Source organism: Tribolium castaneum, chromosome 5 (assembly GCF_031307605.1).
Source record: "Tribolium castaneum strain GA2 chromosome 5, icTriCast1.1, whole genome shotgun sequence".
NCBI lineage: Eukaryota > Metazoa > Arthropoda > Insecta > Coleoptera > Tenebrionidae > Tribolium > Tribolium castaneum.
This window is the reverse complement of record NC_087398.1, coordinates 3190474-3213886: the sequence shown is the minus strand read 5'-3', so window position 1 is coordinate 3213886 and position 23413 is coordinate 3190474. Positions and strand designations below refer to the sequence as shown.

The 23413-nt window shown below is 37.5% G+C and overlaps 4 protein-coding genes across 4 annotated transcripts; 2 read left to right on the top strand and 2 right to left on the bottom strand.

Annotated features, from left to right (window-relative positions):
- The first annotated feature begins 1642 nt into the window (after positions 1–1642).
- LOC100142155 (uncharacterized) lies at positions 1643–14110 on the top strand. The gene is made up of 5 exons (XM_008196045.3): positions 1643–1850; positions 4933–7327; positions 7510–7605; positions 7659–11586; positions 12272–14110. Exons 2-5 carry the CDS (start codon positions 4951–4953, stop codon positions 13692–13694), a joined length of 7824 nt encoding a protein of 2607 aa, XP_008194267.2. The 5' UTR covers positions 1643–1850; positions 4933–4950; the 3' UTR covers positions 13695–14110.
- Positions 14111–14737: 627 nt separating this feature from the next.
- Positions 14738–16732, top strand: LOC659178 (uncharacterized protein). Its single transcript, XM_008196047.3, has 7 exons — positions 14738–15049; positions 15121–15186; positions 15243–15350; positions 15405–15683; positions 15737–15873; positions 15919–16162; positions 16211–16732. Exons 3-7 carry the CDS (start codon positions 15267–15269, stop codon positions 16445–16447), a joined length of 981 nt encoding a protein of 326 aa, XP_008194269.1. The 5' UTR covers positions 14738–15049; positions 15121–15186; positions 15243–15266; the 3' UTR covers positions 16448–16732.
- Positions 16733–16765: 33 nt separating this feature from the next.
- Positions 16766–18901, bottom strand: LOC657937 (cdc42 homolog). Its single transcript, XM_961595.4, has 4 exons — positions 18610–18901; positions 18269–18345; positions 17998–18220; positions 16766–17380 (listed from the first exon to the last, which is right to left on the bottom strand). The coding sequence occupies exons 2-4, from the start codon at positions 18331–18333 to the stop codon at positions 17093–17095; spliced, it is 576 nt and encodes a 191-aa protein (XP_966688.1). The 5' UTR covers positions 18334–18345; positions 18610–18901; the 3' UTR covers positions 16766–17092.
- Positions 18902–18987: 86 nt separating this feature from the next.
- mnd (minidiscs) lies at positions 18988–23122 on the bottom strand. Its single transcript, XM_965572.5, has 4 exons — positions 22567–23122; positions 19929–20418; positions 19549–19873; positions 18988–19496 (listed from the first exon to the last, which is right to left on the bottom strand). The coding sequence occupies exons 1-4, from the start codon at positions 22814–22816 to the stop codon at positions 19101–19103; spliced, it is 1461 nt and encodes a 486-aa protein (XP_970665.1). The 5' UTR covers positions 22817–23122; the 3' UTR covers positions 18988–19100.
- Between the last annotated feature and the right edge of the window lie 291 nt (positions 23123–23413).

Here is a 23413-nt window from a genome sequence, read left to right as displayed (position 1 = left end):
CGACGATATCAACTGGTCGTTAATTTCGATTTACGATCAAAATGACTAAAAAAACAGTTATTTTTCTGAAATCGTACTTGTTAATACTCATATGCCGTTATTGAAATAGTTATTTATTTAGCCGAAATGGTACACAAAATCTGCAATTGCGTAATGTTGGTTGCATAATATTCTTTTTAATTTTGACTTTTTTTTGGTTTACAGAACAGCTTTTATAGCTGTTTATTTAGTAATTAATACAAAATAGGCAATAGTACGTAATAGGTAATAGGTGAACAATGAACACTGTAACAGGAAAATGTTTCGTCAATTTATTTTAACGAATTCAGAGACAAATCTCTGATTTTTCCCAGAATTAATTTTTTTTTCAGCGCTAAAATGGCTTTATCTGCAATTACATTTTTTTAGTTTTATCATAGTTAAACTTATGTTAGCCTTTTCGTTTGTGCTTTTTTCTTCGGTTCCTTCTTATTATTTCATATATCTCTGAATTATAGTCAGAACTCGTCGTTTTGTTTTGAGCAAAACACACTGAAGCAATAAATGTAAGCGAATACAAAAATTTTAAATTGCAAAAAAATCAGAAAAATTAAAAAAGCATCAAGAAAATATTCATTCTATAGTAGAATAGAATGTGTATTTTTTCGTGGTTCATTTAACTGTAGTTACAAATTTGTATCTTCAGTAGATTTTTGGTATGACATTCTATTAAAAGTAAGCTTTCGTAAAATGTCCAACATATACCTAAACATTTTTTTACAAAATTAAGTAAAAATTTTTTCAGTTATTCAGTCAGATGACAAAAGTTAAAGTTAAGAAAGAAAATAAAGTAATAAGTTTATGGAAATGAGGATAAACCATCAGTAACATCATAAAGCATATTTTAAAATTCACTTTTTTTAGTGTTATCACGTCATTGAGTATCAAGATTTTTTCCTATTACTGTTGTCCCTAGTATTTTTATCAAAAAAATATCAAATTGCCAGTTTCTGTTTGGGGAGAGTACCTTTTCAGAATTAAAAACTATCAGAAATTATCTAGGAAGTAAAAAAAGAAAAACGATAAATTACATTTTATAAAAAAAAAATTGTCTAAATTATGTAATTTTTAGTATGTAAATACACAACAGATGCACTTATACAAAATTTAAAAACATTTTTGTAACGAATAGTTTTATTTTTGTATCAATATCCTAATTAAAAAAGCTTAACTGTTCGAAAAGAAAATTTGTTGTGTGGTCATTATGAGAGATCTATCAAACCCATAGAAAATGAATCACACTTTGTGGAAAGGGGTGAGGACAGTTAAATGTTTAATAAAGAGAGCCTTTGCTGGGGTGGAAGACCCTTCCTTATTATTTTATTTACAAGAGGCATTTTTTCGATAGAATTTTCAGTTAATTTCTGAACTATTGGTATTTTTTTAACAACAAATATCGCACAGAAACGTAGAATCCAGCTCATTAAAATGAATAATTCGTGTGGAGTGTCAGGAATCCCTTCTTCTCTACCTCCTGGGGTTGGACGTTGCGCTTACGTGTCTTACGTGCTTACGTTCGCGTGCTTACGATCGTTGCCTCTTGCAACGATCAGCTGAAATTTCAGGAATGCGCTTGCTCGTGTGTGTCCGCCATGGGCCGATTGTTGTTCGGGTGTTAACACTGCGCCTACGTGAACTTTGGTGATGATGCCCTGCCTTGTGCTAAATTAATACAGAGTGTATTGTTTGTTGATATTAACCTAAAACGCTTTTCTAAAACTGAAAATGAAGAAACCATTCGGTTTTAGTGCGTGCCTGGGACGCCTTTATATAGTGCTGCACAGATAAACCATGTAATAACCTCATTTCGGGTAAGTGGTTTAAATGACAGTTTTCGCTTTATGTCCTTGGCAGAAGGGTGTCGGTTTTCTCAGTTTTGGGACCGAGAAAGGCTGTCCCAAAGTCTCAGTCGTTTCCTTATACGAAACTGAGGCACTTTAAGCTGACTGATTACGAATTTGGGGATTTCGAGAGAAACGGATTTTTGCTTTTTTTGTTTATTTTTTGGATTTGGTTTCGTTTGATGTTATCGAACTCTAACAGTTTGGAGTGTGGATATTGCACACCGAGCTTTATTCGTATGCAGTTTGTTTTTCGGAGCAATTAGCATCCATTTCTGGTTTCGAATCATTTTATTTTATTGTCTAGATAACTTTCGTGGGTACAACCTTGTAAACGTTGTTTTTGTTTTTCCGAAAAATGGGTTTTATCACCAATCAAGTCGCTTGATTTTCATTTACTGGTATTTTTTCCACTGTAACTAAGGCTTTTACAAGCGAATAAATAAACGTCATACCTGTCAAAAGTAAAATTTTGTGGCGTAACGAAGGTTTTTAATGAGACATTAGAAAATAATTAAACATTGTAAATACTAGGCATGTATTTAGTAAGAGGGGGTCAGCAGAGATTGTTTGAAACTTGTTGAATGTTTAGCAGTTTGTGCAAAAAATTACGTATTCAAAAAAAAATAATAAAAGAAAAAAAGCAAGAATTTCATTTTGTTTCTAGGATTTTGGAAATAAATTATAATTTATTGAAGCCTATTCTGTAATAAAAATGTTAAGGTTTAAAGGCTGTTATTGTTGCTATAGCAATAACCAATAAAATTGCTAGGTTTGCGATTTTATCGTGTAATAAATTTTAACAGGCTTTTAAAAAAGTACTAGAATTGGTCTCATTCATTTTTTTAATGAGCTCGAAGTTAAGTTATACTTAAGGTTTTTCTACCAAAAATTGGCACATTTTCAGCTCTTTCTTTAGGTACAACTACATACCCTTTGTGGTCATTTGCTTGATAAAATTAGAGAATTAGATTTCTTTCTAATTCTGCATTTCTAAGCCTACTTTTCGGGTCAGCGGTGTAATAAATATTATCATAAATTTAAATATAAATCAAAAATCGGAACTGCCTACATTAAGACAGTTTACCATTTCCGTTTAATCACTTGTTCTCGAAATGATACTATTTGTAAAACATTTATTTACTGTCTAAATATGTAATGAAGACATCTAAATTAACTATGTGTATAATAAGTTGTGCAACAGTAATTTAAATTATGACACTCTTTGTTCAGTAAACATTCATGCCACATTCAGGCATTCGGGCAAAAATATGCCTTTCGTGTATAGTGGCCTAGAGTATTAATTGTTTATTATAAGTTTTTTTATCATTCTGTGTTTGATTAACTTTAGCTACAGGCTGGATACAAATTAAAATAAATAAATAAAAAAATAATAATAAAAACTTTCTCTCATTTATTATTCTTAGCATTAGTAAGAAGTAAAGGGGAGTTTTTTCTCTTAATTTTTTAAAATATTTTTAAAGGGTGATAGAACTAGGAAAGAGACCAATTTCTCTAATCTTCTGCTTAAACGAAACTGAAAAATATTTTAACATTGAATTTTCAGAATTGTGTTTTTTTTATCCAGAAAGCTAAAAATTGATTAGGCAACATAGTAAAAAATTTCTTTAGTTACAATGCTATCAAGTACTCAAAATGATGCCAATTTTACCAAATTGTTCTGGTCGATAAATTGACGATAGATTTTTTATTACATTTTTGGATATTTCCTGAAACACAGAGCTTATGCACTATTTTGTATACACCCTGTATTTACTTGTGAAAAAAATGTAAAGAATAAAACTTGTGGTCTTAAAATAGTTGCTTAATTTGGTGATGGATGGCTGATGCTAACGTTGTTTCCACCAAAATCTATAGATAAGAAAGCAGAAAAAACACTAGCAATGATATCGATTTTTCCGTGTTTTAATGGTTTACGAACTCTCCCCCGTTACATTCACAATGTGCATTGCCACGATTAACACCTACATAAAAGTAACGAACTTAACATAACTTTTGACGAAAAAAAGATTAATAATAATCGGATTGTAAGAACATTTTGCACAGTCTATTTTATGTAGGTTGGTACATATTTTTTGTGGAAAAATAATAAATAGAAATAAGGAGAAATGAAGGAAGAGATCACTTAAGTACTCGTTTTTTCGTTCTACGACAGCTTACTAACAGTGTAGCGTTAAATCTTTAAATAAAAAGTTAACTCAAAAATTTCAACACACCAATACATAGCGTGTTTTATCAGAGAAAAAACTTTGTATTTTAATTAATTATTGAAACATTCTTTTGTATAAAAATCTTTAATTGTTAAACTGTGGAAGGCCAACTCGCTAGGGCACTCTCTCAGTTGAAATTGTGCCTAAATCCGGCTCTGTCTGTTCATAAAAGAGCTGTGGATGCAAACGCATGGCCTGGCTTAATCACAGCTCTCGAAGTTTCTACAATCACTTTGATAAATCTGGTCTCCCTTATCCACGTGGCATTTACAAAAACAAGACTTTCCATTTGTGTGTGAATCCTGTTTTAATTAAAAAAAAGTAAAAATAAAAAACTCTTGTCTATCTAACGATTTTTCACTTCGTAACGATTTTATTATTGGAGGTTCTCTCTTAAATTAATTTCTGGATTCGCCCTCGTTTTTTTATTGAAAAAATTTATGATACTTTTTTGCACCTTGGTATCGACATGAGCAACAAATATTTTAATCAAGTGGATTCCCAACCTACATTTTATAATAAAATAATCAACTTCTGACGCAACAAGATTCTTTGAAAGTTTTAACGGGGCAACAGTAGGTAAGTTCAAAGTTGCGTTTTAAACGTAAGCTCATTTTTAAACAACAAAAAGTACCCATTTATCTGATTGTTATAAAGTTTTGTTATTTTTTGTAGATTTTAAACTTTATAAACCCTTGAACTAACAAAAGTTACGTCATTTTTTGATACGAAATTTTATTTTGAACCTTTTCTATTTGAAATGAAACGAGTAGTACATGGATAGTTTTGGAACAACCTTTTTTATTGTAACATTTTTTTAGATAACCAAGCAGCTGTATATGGACTTCACTATGGTAAACAGCAGTTCTTTTGGTTCTGAAGATGGAAACACAGCCAGTTGTATGCCAGCCCATGGCTTGCACACCAACACCCAGTCGACAAGTCCTCTCACAGCGAGCGGTGCAACTCAGTCAAAAAATGATTTTCCCGACACACTCCACGGCAGACAGCTTTGCAAGTCGTTCGCTGTCGAGCCTGTGCCATCGCAGACCGAGTTTGAAGCACCCAAAGCTGCGGACAAGATAGAAGCCAACGAATCAAGGAAAAGTTTATTTTGTAGTGTTCCACTGGAAAAAGTACAACAAATCTTACCTAAGTATACTTGTTCAAAGATCAAAACCACACGCAAGGTTCTGTGTCTGTTTTGCGAACGGACATTTGTTAACGTTAACTTAAGACAAAAACACGTCGAAAGGTGCCATTCTTTTAAACAGTTAAGACGTGTGAGTTTGAGGAAGCATCAGAATGTTCTGACCAATACGTTGTGCAATTATTGTGATAAATTTGGTTCGGCTGAACACACTTTGAACGATCTGTTCAAACACTTGATCGATAGTCACTCTAATAAATATTTCGGATGTTTGTTGTGCGAGGAGAGGTTTCTCAATGCCGCGCATCTTCTCGAGCACAACGTCAGCCAACACAATTTCGTACCCAAAAGTGAGGAAACCCCCGATCTTAACGACACCGTGTCTCAGTTAAACGACGCAAGTGTTGAATCCCGAGTCCAGGAAGAAGTTCCGGTGAAAATCACTCGGAGGAAACAGCGGACGCGGAATGAAAACGCGGGGTCCAATGACACAAATGTGAAAAATCTCCGAAGTAGAAAACTGACTGTAAAAAGTTCAAGGATGATCATAAAGCGAAGCAAACGATTGCAAGCGAAGCTAGGTGAGACGAAGAAGAAGCGCAAGGATGTGGTCGAGAAGAAGAAGGAAAGGCAGGAACAAATTACTAAGGCGCCCCCCAGTCACGTCAATCCTTACCCCGAGTTTGATCACTTCTATCAAGTGAAAAAAATCACCGATCATTCAATAGATAATTTAAAAATCAGTTCGCTCACCTTTGACGACGTGTTCGACAAGGCGTTTTTCAACAGGATCAAGTGCAACATCCAGGAGAACTTACTGCATCACATTGATGGCAAGCTGTTCAAGAACGAAGAGTCCGAAAGCCGGATATCAAACTTCGAGAAGATTTCAAACATTCCCCAGGAAGTTCACAACGTTAATTCGGAAAACTACGGTTGCGAATTGTCCATAAATGCCATAGCGCCGACCACGACATTACTGTCGAATCAATTCGGTGACGATCCCGAGTCACAAATCGAATACGGGTCTAAGCCTTCCAAGAAAAAAACCCAAGTGAAGAAGGACGAAGTCCACTACAAGTACTTCACTCGGCGAAAATACCAAGCGAGCATCTTGGAGCACAAGGAGAATCGCGACTTGAGCAAGCTGGACATGTGGACGCAGTACATCATCAAAAACCGCCAACAGAAGATTCTAAACGATAAGAAAAGCCCCAAAGAGATTCTCGATTACTTCACCGGTGAAGAGTATAAGAGTATCATGAGGCGGGAGGAACTGAACCGAATTTTGGACCGCCGAGGTCCTTTCGAAGATCTGAGAGAAGAAGCGAGCAAGAAGGCAGCTTTAGACAAATTAAACGACCAAAGTAGCGCCCCAGAGGACGACAATTTCGCCGAGATCGGGGAAATCCTCAACGACATTCTAAACAAAGTGTTTGAACTGGCGAAAGAGTCGCACCCTTCGGCCCAAACCTGCCCCCAAAACCCCACCACCGATTTGGACCAAAACGTCTCCGAAATTCCCAGCTATCTCAATTTGAGACCGCGAGTTGGTTCACTCTCCGACAATGAAATAGACAAATCGGACAAAATCGCCCTGATCTGTTCGTCACAAGAGACTGAAAACTTCGAACTTCCAAGTAATACAGTTAGGGGCAAGAACGAGAAAGTCGAACTGACGGGCGAATGGGCGCGTTCACGGATCTACGTGTGCGCAGCTTGCGGTCTCAAACTCCAAAATATTAAGCAGTTTTTGGAGCACAAAAGTGCGTCTCATCAGTACATTTGGGTGCAGCATTACGAGTTTGTGGGGAATCAGAGCGAACTCTACACGCACTTGAGCATACCAGTGTTGGGCAAAGTGGGGGTTTTGGAAAACGTGGTTCAGTGTAAAGTGTGGAAAAGGAGTGACGCGCGTTCGTGCACGAAATGCGGGAAACAGTGTAATAGTTTGGGGGAATTACACCGGCATATCCTCGAGTGTGGCGGGGATTGGACTTGGATGCTGGCGAGGAAGAAGTGCAAGTATAGACCGTTCGGGGCCAAGTCCAGGAGGAAAAGGAGAGGTATTTCAGTTCAGATTTTTTCGTATTATCTTTGTGCGGTCTAAGTGTCTAAAAATATTTAACCAAAATGTAAATGTTCCGAAGTGAAGTTTAATTAAAGAATGGTTTTCTGGTTTAAAGCGAGTGTGTGTACTGTACTTTACCTAAGCTATTGCCTCGGTTAATTTTTGTTGTTGTTATAGGTTTGATCAAGCGAATATATACGCAAAAAACCGAGCCCTCTGAGAAAAAAATATACAAGAAATCGTTTGATATTCCGCGCCAGAAACCAAGCGATGGTAAACCGCTGTCTCATTCAAGTAAATTTTTATACTGGAAAAATTTGTTACAGCTGACACGATTAAACGCATGTTGGCAAATTTACCTCCGAAACGAGCGACTCGCAAAGTTATGTGTCTTAAGGACGGTTTTAATACTTCCACAAGAACCAAACATATAAAACCGGCAAAGCAAACAAAGTACAAATGCGGAAAACTGATTCACGGGAAAACGAAGGAACAAAAAACGGCAAAATCCGAGAAAACTAGCAAAAACCAGCCAAACAACCACAGACGTTCGTTACGAAGCTTAAATAAAGTCCTCACTAGTAGAATCTTGGACACGAATTCGTCCATAATCGCGAGGCGGAAGTACAATCGCAAGATAAACATTGAAAAAAAGACGAAGAAAAATAACGAAACAAACCAACAACCGGAAGAACAACTTGCTAAAACCCCACAAACTGAAGAAAAGAGTGAGGCGAAGTCGAAACGGTCGTCCCCAAGGCTTGAGAAACGTGTCGAGTTCAATGGCGACAAGATGAACATCAAGCGTTTTTTTCCTGTGAAGAAGAAGAAAAACGGCGAAAATGCCGGCATAAAGCGTAAATCGTTGGAGGAATCGCCGGTGAAGAGTCAAATGAAAAAAAAGCCCAAGGCGGAAATTACCGAAACAGTCGGGAGAAAAGTAAATCTGCGCAAAAGGAAAGTCTCCGAAAAGAACAAGCTTGAAAAAAGCACAGTCAAGACGAGAAGATTGCGAAATAATGCCAACGAGTTTGATCGAGTTGATGAGTCTTCGAAACCGCACGAGAATTACACCCAACGCGACATGAAGCATTTTTTTGAAAGAATCGTTCCGAAAAAAGTACCTGATCCGCCCGAGGAACCAATAGAAGTACCGCAAACTCAAGAAATTGAGAACACGGTGGAAACGGTTAAAGATGAAAAATTGGACGAAGTTCAAGCTGTGGTTACTGTCCAAGAAAAATCGAAGAGGAAAATCAGAAAACCTGCAAGGGGTTTGAACGATTGCATCGCGATGCTGACTAGCAAACTGGGCCAAAATTTTGATAGTTTAGCCACTAATGATTTGTTTAATGAAACTCAAGAGAGTAAATGTGAGGATTCAAAAACTGAAAAATCTGAGTTTATATTGAAAGTTCCGTTGTTTAATGAACATTTTGATTTGCATTCCTCGCGGAAGGAAAATGAGTGCCTTGATAAAGCAGTACCCTTAGAAGAAGATGTAAAACCTTTGAGTTTGGATGAGAAATGTGAAGATCTGGAGAAGAACGAATCTGTGTCTAGAGTAGATGTAGAAGAAGCAGTTTGTATTCCACTTGTGCCAGAAAGTACCTTAACAGAACCAGTAGATACTAGCAGTACCACAAGAACTGTTAATAGTGATTCTGAAGATGAAATTCCGCTTTCCACACTTCTGAGTTCCGAGTCAAGTATTTTCGATGAAAGTAATTTGGCCGTTAGTACAGCCATAGAAAAGGAAGAAGAAGAAGAAGAAGAAGAAAAGTGTTACGAAACTCCAGATCTTGAGGAAAATATTTGTCCGAAATTAAGTGAAGAAGTACAGGGACCACAACCTATAGATAAGGAAGAAGTAAAGGTAGAAGAACAAGAAGAAATAAAGCCGGAGGAAGAAGAAGTGAGGATAGAAGCCGCACAAAATAAAATAATGGACGTACTGATGGAAATTAACGATAATTTGTGCGAACAAAACGAGCTTTTAAATCATGTGGCCTCACCAGAGAAAAAAGACCCAGAAATGACAACACAAGAAGTAAATACGTTAATAACTTTGGAGAAATGTTCGGAAAAACTGAATTTTTTAATTAATAACAACCTGGAAAATGTTAGAATAAATAGTAAGGCCAATTTTCTTGGCACAAATGAGACTGTCAGTGCTGATGAACCCTTGCATATCGAAGAGAATTTATCAGCGGATGATTCCTCAGAAAGTAAAGAAAATTCGGCTTCACTGGTCGAGGATTCTTTGATAAAAAATAAGTCGAAGAAGAAGCAGTCAAACAAAAGAGAATTGAAAGACAGTGTGGCAAATAAGAAAAGCGTAAGAAGTGCCAAAGCAAGAGCCTTGGAATCGATTCTGGACGAAGCCTTATTAGAGTTATCTGAGAATGAGTTTTTCGAAAATGTGAAAAAGAACGATTCGGTAATTTCCGACGTGAAACCAATCGAAGATTCCAAAAGTAACTTTCCGGAGGAAAATGAAAACGAATCTGAAAACGCCAAAGAATTGCGCAGAAGCAGACGAAATTCTAAAAAAATCACTTCGTACAATGAAGTTGATTTGGTTGATCCGCTCCTCGACGATTTGGACAGTGATAAAACAATCTCAAAAATACTGAAAGAAACGACGAAAGATATTTTCGGTATCAAACGTAAGAATCGGAAAGTGGCGAAAAAATTGACCAAAAATGGGCAAAACGAGAGGAAAATCACCGGTGATGAATTGTTCGATTTGTTGAAAGCAACACCGAATGAAAATAACGTTTTATCGAAGCCCACAGATTCGATTTTTAATAGTTTCGATGAAATATCGAATGATTTCAACGACGATAATTTCGACGTGTTTGAGGATATTTTGGAGAAGTCGATCGCCGTCATTGAGGAAGATCTATCAGAACAGGCAGTTTCCAGCCTGGAAAAATTCCCACTAAATAATACCAGTTTTCAAAATTGCGCCGATTTGAAACCGAAAGACAATAAAATGATCAATAAGAGAAAAAAGCCGAAAAGAAATAACAAACACAAGGGTAAAGTCGACGAAAAACCGAACATGCTCTCATGTAGTAGCGACGTGGAAAACGTATCGGCTTTGGAGTCGTTGGATAACGATCTGAACCCCAAAAGCAACATTTATTGCGAAATCTGCAACAAGTATTTTTCCCGAGTCGAGAGTTTAACGAAACACAAACGCACGTTGACTCACATTTCGAAACTGTCCGAACTCGAGGCCAAAGAGGCCGAATTGAAGGCCAAATCAGAGAGCGAAAAAGCAGAAATTCCCGAAAAAAACGTCAACCTTTTCGATATTTTGGAAGAATCGAAACTGTTTTCGCCCCCGTTCTCGGTCAGCGTGAACAATTCCAACCTGAAACTGGCCGATATAATCAACGACGTATTGAATAAACCGCTGTCGAAAAAAGAGGACAGTTTTTCCGACATGATGTTGCCAAACGAGGCCGAAATTCCGTCAGAAGTGCGCCGATGCAAAAGCCTAGCTGAACGAAAAAGTTTCGAATCGGAGAATTACGTGAAAAATTTGGACTTCTTCGAACCCGAAATCAACAACGAAGCTGCCGGAAAGATCCTCGAAAAACAGATCACTCTACTGGAGAATATGATCGAAAATCGGTCGAGTTTGAGTTACATTGACGAACTTTCCGTCTCTTCCACTCAATCGTCCAACAAAAAACGCAAAGATAGTGTTAAACCGGCCCTTGAGGACAGTTTCCTGAAGCCGGGTCAGTACGAAGAAATCTCCGAAGATAGCAATCTCCGGAACTACGACGAGCAAAAGTCGCGCAAAGTGTTAAACAGAGACGAGGAGTTGTTTCTGGAGTGTTGCTCGTTGCTAAAGAGCGGCTCCGAAGTATCGAACTATTCGAAAAAGTCGAATAATGTGCGCAAGGAGATGCACAATCTCGAGTCGAAATGCGATTGGGTCGAAAATAATCAGAAGGAAACCGCGGATTTTGTCGAATGTTATTCGGATAATACCAGGATGAGGACGCCGTTAGGCGATGGATTTTCGCAGGATGATTCCAATTCGGCTACGATTTCGTCGCATTGGGACAGGAATAGCTCGAGTAATTTCTCCAAGAGGAAGAATTCCAAAGGGGATGATAAGAACTTGTCTTTCGGGGAAATGTTCAACAACAATAGGGATAAAGAGGTCATATTTCGGGAGGAAGACGAAGGGAAGTCGCCTTTTGATGCCCTTGTTGAAGACACAAAGTTGAGGTACAAATTTTTTTCATAAAATCAACACTTAAAAGACGCTGTCCAACTGCGGACCATTTTTTATTTTTAAGTAATGTTACATGATATTACATACGTTTAAAATAAAATTGGTTGAGATAACGTAATTTATACCTCATTCGGCTTTTTTTTCGACATAATAAGTTAAGCACCTGAATTGATAATGAATGTGTAATAAACAAATAATTATACAGGGGGTCCAGCCCAGCTCTCGTCTTCTGTAGCTCGGTTATTATGTTATTAATAAAGGTGGAATTTTAACATTTTGTGCCCGAAATAGAGCAAGTGTTATCCACGAATACTTTACGTTATTTTTTTATTGCTACACTTTGAAATCATAGATACTGATTTTTTTAACAGTAATCCCTGAACCGATTTGAAATTTTTTTAGGGATATTTAAGAAGTTATAAGGGTATCTTAATAAGCACAAAAAATAGCAACGTGTTATTAAACATCATACTTTTTTGGGACACTATAATTAAAAATATTGTCGTGAAATGCGTCCTAGAGTATAAATAACATCTACAAATATCATCTGCAGAAGATGTAAGCTGGTATCAAAATTAATTTTTTGGTACAAAAATAAATTGTAGGCAGTCAGTTAGGCAGCGCTGTTCATAAGCACTTTTAATTGTTTGTATATGATATAAGGTCAATTTCTTTCAGAAATTTAGAAATCCAGGATGACTCATTAATTAATACATCAAATGAGAAGAGCAAAAAATGCAATGAAATTTCCACTCCTGACGGAAAGAAAATGTTAACGAAAGGCGCGATGAAAGTTTTTGAGGGTTTGAAAGTCTCCATTCCTACAGAAGAATTAAACATCGACAAAATTTTAATTTCCGGTCAATCAGCAAACACCTCAAGCAGTGACGACTTTACCAATCTATCGAATAAAAAATCGTCTTCTCTCAAATCTTCGAAAACGAAGACTAAGTCGAGTTTAAAAAAGCAAAATAGTATGCCTGTGAGTTCAAAAAGCCATGACGTCTACGACTTTGAGGAAACTCAAGACAATTCTGATATTTTTACGAAACCCGATTTTCGGAGCTTTAGAAATAACTACGAGAAGAGTAAAAAGACTGACAAAGGAAGCGATGATGATAGTCAAGATTTTATCGATGCTGTGAGCTTTGATGCATTTTCTTCCAGTACTTCGTCGGTGTCGGAACAGCTTCCAGTCACAGCGAAAACGCAACAAAACATCACGAAAAAGAAGTGCATGATCATGGGGCGAATTTTCAAAAACGCGGTCAAGTCCAAAGACATCGACGAAGACATACGAAGTATTCCCGTGATGGACAATTCAAAACTGGTGGAAGACTTTGTTTTGAGCTGTCCTGATCCCACAGAACGCAAAGTTAGAATGACAGAAGAGGAGAGGAATTTAGCCTTTGACAATTTGTTAAATAGCAAATTTGGTGATAGTAAAAATCAAGCGAAAAACACCGTAACTAAACGCAAAATCAAAACAAAGAGCAAAAAACGGCCACACGCCGGCTCAGAGTCGAGCGACGACGAATTCAAGTTGCAAAAATCGACGAAAAAACGGCCGAAAAAGAAGTGCAATAACGTGGAAGAGAGTTGCATTAACTTGGAGCAGGAGTTGCGGGAGTGCATCGGTGTCGCGAGCAGGAAAAGCCAACGAAAGTGCACCAGCGGTAAGCAGAACGTGTTAATGGAGTATTGGAGTTCGGACGAATCCTCGTTTGAAGTCGCCCTTGTGGACTCCGTTCCGAGCAATGTGATTAAAGAAGCCGAACCAGTCGTGGAAAAAATCCCCGATGCGCCTCCCGTTCACAAGAAGGTCAAGTCGCCGTCGACTTGTAGCTCAAACCGCCGGAAGAGGGCAGCCGTCAACCCGCTTTACCATTGGTCGAGTTCGAGCGAAGACGAGTCGCGGGATTTGATCGAGGTGCGGCCAATCCGGGACGAGATTGACGATGACGAAGACAGGCCGGTTCAGCATGGCTGGATCGTCGGTGATTCCCCGAAAAAGCTGGTCACGATGCTGGCCCAAGCCAAGGGGAAGAAGTGTGACGTGGACGGTGTTAAAGAACACGGGAAAAAAAGGACGTTCAGTTGATAAAACGCCACTAGTGAATATTACTGTAATTAATTGGACAGTGATAGTGTATGCAGGCATTAATTGTATTTCAAATATATACCTACGATACATTAGTCTCAACACAGAGTTATCCAAAGTCTTAGAGAATTACGACAAATTTGTAAATAAATTTGTAGTTGGAAAAGATTTCACGTATTTAAGGAAGCTTTGTAAATAGAAAATGTGAATTAAATCTCTCCGAAAAGTTCGTATTCATTTTTTAACGGTACTAACCAGTTCTGTTTCGTGTTCATATGAAGTGTGGTTGCGTAGAGATCACTTTGCACTGCCATAAGTCACTCAAGTCTTTTGTTTGTATTTTGAAAATTTTATATGTAAAATATATGTTTTGTTAAAATAATTCAATTTTACCAATAAATTAAGGAATGTGTTAAGATGTGCCTTTTTTGCGAACAGTTTGCACAGTGTTTACAGTTAAAACACTGATAAAGATTTTTTAGTATCAACTTCTACCACATTTAAATATAGAGTGAAGATTTGATATTGCGTTTCTGTGTGACAGTGTGCCACACACATGAGTACGTGATATGGATTTTTTAAAACTGAGCTGAAATAGAAGCGTCATTAATTTAATCCGCAATTAAACGCGTGATTAACTGTTGATCACGTGACCAAGCTGAACCAATTTAATTGGTCTATTCGCGTTGTTAACTTTTAACAATGCAATTAATTTTAATTGAGCCTTCTATAAACCGGCCCCGAAAAACTGAAAGCGTATTAAAGAATTGCTACAAATTTTTCTGGTGCAACTAAAAATAATAATAATGGACGCCACTGTTTTTTTCGTACAGAGATCTTAGTAACAAAACGTATTTGTAATTGTTGCCACGTAAGTGGTGATTTAATTCAGTAGAGCAGTGGACATTTTTTTTTAAATAACAGCCGGGCAATTTTATTTGATTTTTTCTCCCTATTTGTTAATTTTTAGATAGTTCATTGCCTTACAATCGTCATATTACGATTGTGAGTGTCAAATTAATTTCCTTTTTTTGTGTTTAGCCACAAAGTATCACCAATCATTTACAAAGTAGTGCAGAAGAAACCATACAACGACCAAAACCAAAAGTTGTATTCAAATGTAGCGCCTTGTTGCTGGTACCGACACATTTCACCAGGTGCCACTAGAAATTTTCTTCGAATTGGACGGGTGGCAGCACAGACAGGCATTTGTAGCAAATTATTTTCCATTTTTTGCGTATTGTTCGTATTTTTGTGCAAAGTGCAGTGATAGAAATTGTGATTACGAGCCGATTCTCTCCTTAAATAAGCGGCAAACGCAAATAAAATGAAATAATGTTAATAACCTGTCCAAGGTATGTTTGTGGAGTTTGTACTTGTCAATCATTTACATGTACTTGATATCAACCGAATTATTTTTGTCTAGTCGCAGTTATTAGGCCCAAGAAACCAACAAAGGGTCATCTTATCGGGTTACCTCATTGATGGGAAGGTTAGTAACAACCTGAAGTAACCCACTCCTAACAACCAGAAACGCGTTGTCTCTAGGTGTTTTAGGTTTCCACCACAACAATGAGTGCACCATTGTTTGCCTGTTCTCGTTGTTTCTCCCGACATCCGTTCGAGGAGTTGTCCGCGGGACAACAACTGTGTAAAGTAAGTCAGTTTGGAGGGTCAAGTCATTTGATTGTGGGCATTTTCCCCCTTTAGGAGTGTCGAGGGGCATTTCCTGTCGTGAAGTGCACCTACTGCCGCTCGGAATTCCAACAGACTTCCAAGGGAAGCACTAGCACAATTTGTAAAAAGTGTGAACAGAACGTTAAGGCATATGGAAAGCCCACCGCTTGCGAATACTGCAATATTATCGCTGCTTTCATAGGAAATAAGTGTCAAAGATGTACTAACTCCGAGATTAAGTATGGACCCCCAGTCAACTGCGAACAGTGCAAGCAGAAGTGCGCGTTCGACCGCCACGACGACGATAAAAAGGTATATTTTCGAATTGAAAAAATTCAGATTAAACTGGGTATTGTGTTTCCTAGGTCGACGGAAAGCTTCTGTGTTGGCTGTGCACGTTATCTTTCAAGCGAGCGCTAGCCAAAACAAAGCAAGGCGACGCCGAAAGGCGAGCCCACATGAAAATATCACAATTACACAAATCCAAGCACAAGGAGGGAAAGTAAGCCTTCGAGTTGCAAATTCGCGAAATAAATTTTTCCCCCAGATTACGCGGTCACAACAAGCGGCCGCATCGCGTCGACGTAACAAAGCTCCCAGCACTGGACAACGACAACGGCATACCCACGAAGGTGTCGCGCAACAACGCTAGCCCCGGCTTGATTCGGGCCGAACTTGACCCCAACAGTTCCGACCACGTGGTCGCAATGACTCAGTTGAAGGAAAAAATCGCCACGTTGCAAAAACAGCTCAGTTTGAAAGATACTCAGTTACTGAATAAAGATAAAATGGTTTGGGGTCGTATTTTGTGGGGGCTTGTTTCTGTAGTGTGATTTTAGATAACCGAACTGAAGGCGAAGCACTTCACTACGGAATCCGAACTGAGAACCAAGATGAAAAATTGCCAGAAGGAATGCGACGACAAGATTGAGGCGCTGAATAAGCGCATCACCAGTCTCTTGAAGGAGGTGGCGAGTTTGTCGAAAAGCGCCAAGAAAAATAAGTTTGTTAGCGCTTCAGCGGCCGAAAATTCGAACAACAGTGGCAGTGGCACCGACAGTCCCAGCCTTCAGTAAACGGTTTTTTAAATAACTGTTCGTAAAAATGTATAGTGCGGTTTAACGATTCGGGGTCGGCTGATAGTCAATTTTATTCTTCGGTTATTTATTACGGAAATTTTAATATTTTATGGGTCGGTGACAGTAAACGGCCCTTATTGGCTAATGTAAATTCAAACGCCCCTTTGGAATCGCACTATATATCCGTTTGTGCACACACATACATATTTAATTTACGTCTGTTATTATGTATATGTCGACCATGTGAGTCTTAATTAATTGAATAAACTAGTTTTATTAAAATCTGGTGGTAGGTTTCTCAGCCAAACAACAGTCTTATATAATAAATGATTTATTTACGTTATGCAAATTATTGCCGAAAGAACATAACAAAATGTTAGAAAAACACAAAAGTTACGAAAGTGGTAAATTCGCAGTCCTTGAAGCCATTTGGATGTAATACTGACTTGTTCCTAAAAGCCTTTACATAAGAAGAAGTAATGATCTCGAGTGTCGTTTGAGCTTCAATAAATGGAAGAAGTTATATACCATACAATTGTTTTTAATATTTAAACTGTTAACAAAAAAAAAATAAAATAAATATATAATTTTGTCCTTAACTAGTATAAAAATTGTAGTATTCCAATCGGGTTGAATTACTGATTACAAAATAACACACTTTTTACGTTTAATTGGTTCTGGTGGTTCCAACGCGGCTAGAATAGCTTCATCGAAAACATTTTTCAGACCTTTTTGCGTTAAAGCCGAACACTCGACATATTTGACCGCTTTTAATTCTTTAGCTAACTTTTCTCCCTGTTCCACTGATATCGGCTTCTGTTTGTTTTTCGCCAACTTTTCAATCGTAGCACCATCATCGCGTAAATCGACCTGCGTTCCGACTAACAGGAACGGCGTCTTCTGACAATGATGAGTTATTTCGGGGACCCACTGAAAGCAAAGCGAGCATTTCTTAACATCGTTGGAAAAACTAACGAGCATCAGTGCTCCAATACTTCCCAGTTTATTAATTAAAAAAATAACTTCAAAAACATATATTTAACTAATGATACGATGATAATTTAAATAGCAAAATGAGAATCGTGGAAAAAACGTGTGAGAAAAAAGCCATTTAAACTTATCTTTGTGGTTGTTAGAGGAAGTGGTTCTCCAGTTAACAAAACGAGATTGTTTCATCAAATTTTGTTTACAATTTACTTTACCTTTTTCTCGGGTGTCTATGCACTCGCATACGCTCGTTGGATAACGACCTATAGTTATATGGTAGCACACATTTTTTAAAATAGCCCAGGGCTTTACAAAAATTGCCTTAAAACTTGTCTTAACAAACTTGTTTTTTTATATTCTATTTGTTCACTACTGTTCGCTTGTTTTTATTTATTTAGTTATGATTTATACAGTGATATGTTTGTCATACTTTAGATTGAAAGTACGGATATTTTTCCGGTTTATTTAAGTTCTAAAAAGCACGTGCTTTAGAACCGGCTCTGGCAGAAACACGTGGGACTTCGATTGAGTTACAAGAGGCTCATACTCAAGTGACTTACTTTTTCCTTAACATTTTCAAACGAGGACGGACTCACTACAGAAAAGCACACTAAGAAAACGTCAGTCTGGGGATAACTAAGAGGTCGCAATCGATCGTAATCTTCTTGTCCTGCAGTATCGAACAGCCCCAATGTGTAGGGCTCGCCCCCTATCATGACAGTGACCGCATAGTTATCAAAGACTGTGGGCACATATTCCGATGGGAATTTGTTAGTAGTGTAACTGAAACAAACCATTACCACCTCAAACAGACCAAACAGGAGCTGTTACCTTATCAGGAGGCAGGTTTTACCCACTGCGCCGTCACCCACCACCACACATTTAATTGTTTGCATTCTTCGTCCTTGCTGTAACAACAATTAATTATTAGGACACGGAACACTTCCGAGAATTGACAATGGCGTTCCTTCGCTCTCCACGAGGCTAGGAACGGTTTTAAGTCACGAGCGGCGTTCAAAAAGCAGCAAATTAACACAAACGCCCGAATTGTTCCAGGAATAAGGATATCAATCATAATGATCTGCCATTTTGAGTTGTTGGCGTCATTTTTTCAACCAGTTGATACCACTAAGCTATTTTAACGCTAGTAAAAACGAGATTAGGGGGATTACCTATTCAGCTTGAACGTCCTATAAATGTACAATAAACCTTTATTTTTATATTCCTAGAATTTTTGGGTTGGGCTTATCCTAAAACACCACAAATCACACCAACTGACGAATGACCATAGAGTGCGCACAAGTCAACTGTCACGTTAAAAACTGGGAAAAATTAATACGGGGCGGAAAAGGACTTCCCGAACCCGAATTTTTGAACTAGTTTAATAAACGGAAAAATTGTCGATGATTACGAGAGGATTCTATTTAATTTTGATAAAAGTTGTCTCATTGAGAGCGCCACCATCGATTTAGGTTAGTTCAATTGGGATTTTATCGCGGTGTGGTTGGAGGAACTGTCCTTTTTTTGAATTTAATTTATGGAAAAAAACATCTTACAAAACATGTTTAATGAATAGTAATATACAAATAAATATTTCTTGTGTCAAAGCATTCGAAAACAATTAATACTATTTAGATCATTTTTACATATCATATGTCTAACTTTAGGACTCCTTGTCTTCGTATTCCGTAACACACAGGAAGAGTTTGGCGCAGCCGTTGTTAAACTCGTTGAAAATTTTATTCAACCAATCTGGTTTATTCTTCCAAGCGATCGTAACTAAATAAACAGGAATTCCGCAAAAAATGAAACCTAAACCTACCCCTACCTCCAGGGGACTAACATAACAGGGAAAAATGACAAGGAAGCCACAAATTAACAAAAATATTACAGGAAGAATAAAACTGATTTTAATCGGCCGGTGCATATCGGGCCTCTTCCACCTCATATACAGCAGCCCCGTCACACTTATCGTGATAAAAAGGGCCTCAACGAACGAAACGTAGTTAATAAGAACGTACACATCTTCAATCATTACAAGGGCTAGCGTAATGATGCACTGTAAATACAATTAATGTAAAATTAGTGTTTTATTACGGAATTATGGTTACCATAAAAATTAGAGATGGTACAGGGGTCAGTCTTTTCACATCAATGAGTGCGATAGCTCGTGGCAAGTGTCCAGCACGAGCCCCCACGAAGAAAAGGCGTGACGATGCAAAAATAGCACCGTTTAACGAACCAAACGTGGAACAAGCCACGAAAAACGGAATGAAAAACGAAAACGCGCCCAGTAACTTATCACCAAAAGTAACAGCAACTGCATCTGACGCCAGAATATCATCCCTGCTCAAGACAACAAAGTACGCAAGGTTTGTCACAACGTAAATGACGGTGACCACTGGCATCGATATACAAATTGCGCGAGGAAGGTTCCTGGAACAAAAACAATGATAATAAACATAGCTGTGTTAGGGATAATAAAACCCACTTGTAGGGATCTTTCAGTTCTTCGGTAACATAGTTGAGGTAATTCCAGCCCGAGTAGGAGAACAGGCCGGAATAAAAGGCCAAGGCAATGTACCCGGGCTGCCAGTTGGTCCCTTCCATGGGGTCCCTGAAATGCTCGACGTGACCAATGCATAAGTAGTACGCTCCAGCTGCCACGATAATGCACAGGGCGAAGATTTTGGTGGCGGTGAAGATGTCTTGGACCCGTGTCACCCACTTGACGTTGTAGCAATTAATCAGAGTTAGTAGACAAACGGCAGCGGCTGCCAGTAATCGCACGGCTTCGTACGGAGGGTTACAGGCGCCCCAAAGCGGTTGGAGGATGTACTGGGCGAAGGTTATGGCCGTGATGGCGTTTCCGGTCGGGACCAGGATGAAAAGGGCCACCCAGAGGTAGAGGAAGGCGGGCAACGGCCCGAAAGCCTCGCTGATGTAGGCGTAGTCGCCCCCCGATTTCGGTATCATTGTGCCTAGAATTTGAGAAAAATAAAATGTAATTATAGTGCCGAATAAATTTTGAAGGTCAATTTGTGTCTTTTTACAATCAAATAAGAAAAGAACTACTTGTCTAACAAAGAGATGTGGTTTACTCAAAGACGATTATTCTATTGTTGGGATTGCTATTTGAATCGACACAATCACCACAGTGGTTCCTAGAACCCTCTAATAGAAAAAATTAAAAGGAACGCATCTGAATCAAAATTATTCTCAAGGGCAGTTTTTTAAATTTTTTCTTAGTGATCGTAACCATTCCACGCCAAAGACCTTGGCGGTGTGATGAGTTGATGACACTTGTCAGTGCTTTATTAGTTTATTACAACCAAACACACAAACACGAAATTGTTCACAAAGCGTTATTTTTCGATAACAGCTAATTCAAGAAATATTGATGAGAATTGTTGTGGAATAAGTGGCCGTTACACCAATTTTAATTTTCCTTCCATAAAAAATAATATGCTTACGCAAATAAAACGCAAATGTTATTTAATTGTAACGGCTTGTACCTTTTTTATTTTTCATGGTAATGAAAATTAAGTGCATCGAACTGCTATGCATAATTGTGTTGTTGATATCACCTTATCGTTAAAGAGATATCTAAACACATGGTGTACATATTACCTATACGATATACAAATCGTTTTTACGGTCTCTACACGTTTACATTGCAATTTTTAAGCCGAGATATAGCGCGAAAATTACTCCCACGGTGTGATTTCCACACTTACAGTGGGTTTAAATGTCTTTCAAATAAAATAAATTATTTCGCCCAACATTTCTTATTATTAAATAAAAAATCGAGAATAAATTGGTTTGAGGTGGGTTAACGACAAATAAGTTAAATTATTGCTCGTATCAGAGAGATAAGTGTAGGTAAACAACAAACGAAAAGTTTTGAGCCATAATTTTTGAGAACAAGTGATGTAATAACGATTTACAAAATACTCCAGTTTGGTATATTATTGTAGGAGACTTAGAATAAAGAAAAAACGAATTTTACAATTTTATATTCATTAGAATAGTGTTTATCAGCTTTGTAGCGGCATGAGGAACTACGAACTAAAGTCTTATCTAGAAAATTACGGTAATGAGACACTATACAGTAATTTATACACAAATGAAGATTACAGAATTACGCGCATGTAGTCCATTGAATTATTCTATAAATAGGTGAATCATCAGTCATTAGATAAGTGTAAATAAACAAAAGAAAAGAACAATAACGTTATCATGTTTTTGTGGTATTAAGAGCATTCAGGAAAATATTTTCCTTAAAAACTCCGAAAAAATCTTGCTGGGAAAAATTTTGATTTACGATTTATTTGTTGTAAAAATCTAAAATGGAACTGTTCCTTTCAACATTTAAAACAGAAATGAAGCATTTTTGGTATTGGTATGTCTGAATTATTTTTTCAGCCTTATTCTCCTCATTATTATTCTGACTACTGTTTAGGAAAAAAATATTTATAAATTAAAAAAAAAATATTTGGCTGCTAAAAGTAAATTTTTTTCTATATCTCACAAACTCATTTACTTACAAAAAACAATTTAAAAGTTAATGCTAGCATTCACTTAAATATAAGAGATAAAAATAAAGACCTATTATTAAAAAAGCATTTGTACCTTTGAACCTGTTTTAAATTATGAAAATAGTCAAAATACAACCACAGAGAATTCGAAAAATGATGGTTATTTGTGTTTCTAAACGGAAGTAAATTGAGCAAAGACACTTCCCATATCCTGATGAATGATGATACTGTTTTAGTTAACGAAACACGTGGTGACATTTTTCATGTTTATTTGATTTTCTTTATTTTTTTTTACCTTCTTTTTTCTCTTCATTATTATTTTCCCTCTCGTTTACTGAATAAAGCGTACGTTTTTAATGAACTTCATTTTTAATGAATACATATTTATTTCAATCACAGTTATTAGATTTTTAATAATTATTTAAGTAGTAGTATTTTGAAAAAAAAAGTTGTTTTCTTTATGTTTTTTAAAAATGATGTAACATACTCCGACCCCTCACCAGCTGGCTTTTATGAACTCTTGCGTTACTACCGTAATAACTGAGTGATGCAATTTCGGTAACCTGAATGTCAGCAACAATTAAAACTCACCTAATTCAGCGTAACATAGAGCCCCGATCATGGATAAAATTCCTGAGAGGATCCATACGATGAGAGCCTGCCCCACCGAGCCGGAGTTCCGGAGCACCCCCTTGGGGGAGACAAAAATCCCCGAGCCGATAATCACCCCAACAATAATCGCAACGCCGTCAATTAACGCCAATTCCTTTTTCATTTTGACCTCAGAATGTGTGCTTTGGTCCGCCCCGTCCCCGTTATCACTTTTCTTTAACTTTGCCATTTTGCAAGAACTTGTAATTTTTTTAAAAACTCGAAACAAGCATTCCGCTGCACGCACCACGTGTTTTTAACCTGTATTTTAAAACTAAAACATTGGCCACCGTTCCGCACTTTCGTTGTGCGCCGTCTCGAACTCGCGGTACGTGTCGTACATCCTCCTTGTAAGCGACTTTGTATGATATTTACATTTCCATTAGGGTTAAGAGAACTTGAGGTAATGCAAGCTGAATGGAGCGTGTGCGATTTTAGACTAGGATAGCGACGGTGCTGTTACGATACTCGACACTTCAACAGTGCCTACCTACATCCTGTAGAAAATTATTGGAGTAATGACTCCAATAAAGACCTCCGTAAGTGTTAAACTACCGGATGGAAAATCATAACATTGGAGCAACCGAATAACAAAGGACCTCTTTGTGCGATTTGAAGCCAATGGTTACAATAAAAATTAAAACAGGAGAAAAATCAAAAAGAGAACAAATTTCGTCCTTAAATTTTGTTTTTTGTAGTAGTCTGTCTATAATATCGACTTACATGTTCTGACAACTAGAGACCGGATCTTAATAAATTTCCTATCACGCAATTTTTAAGGGATTTC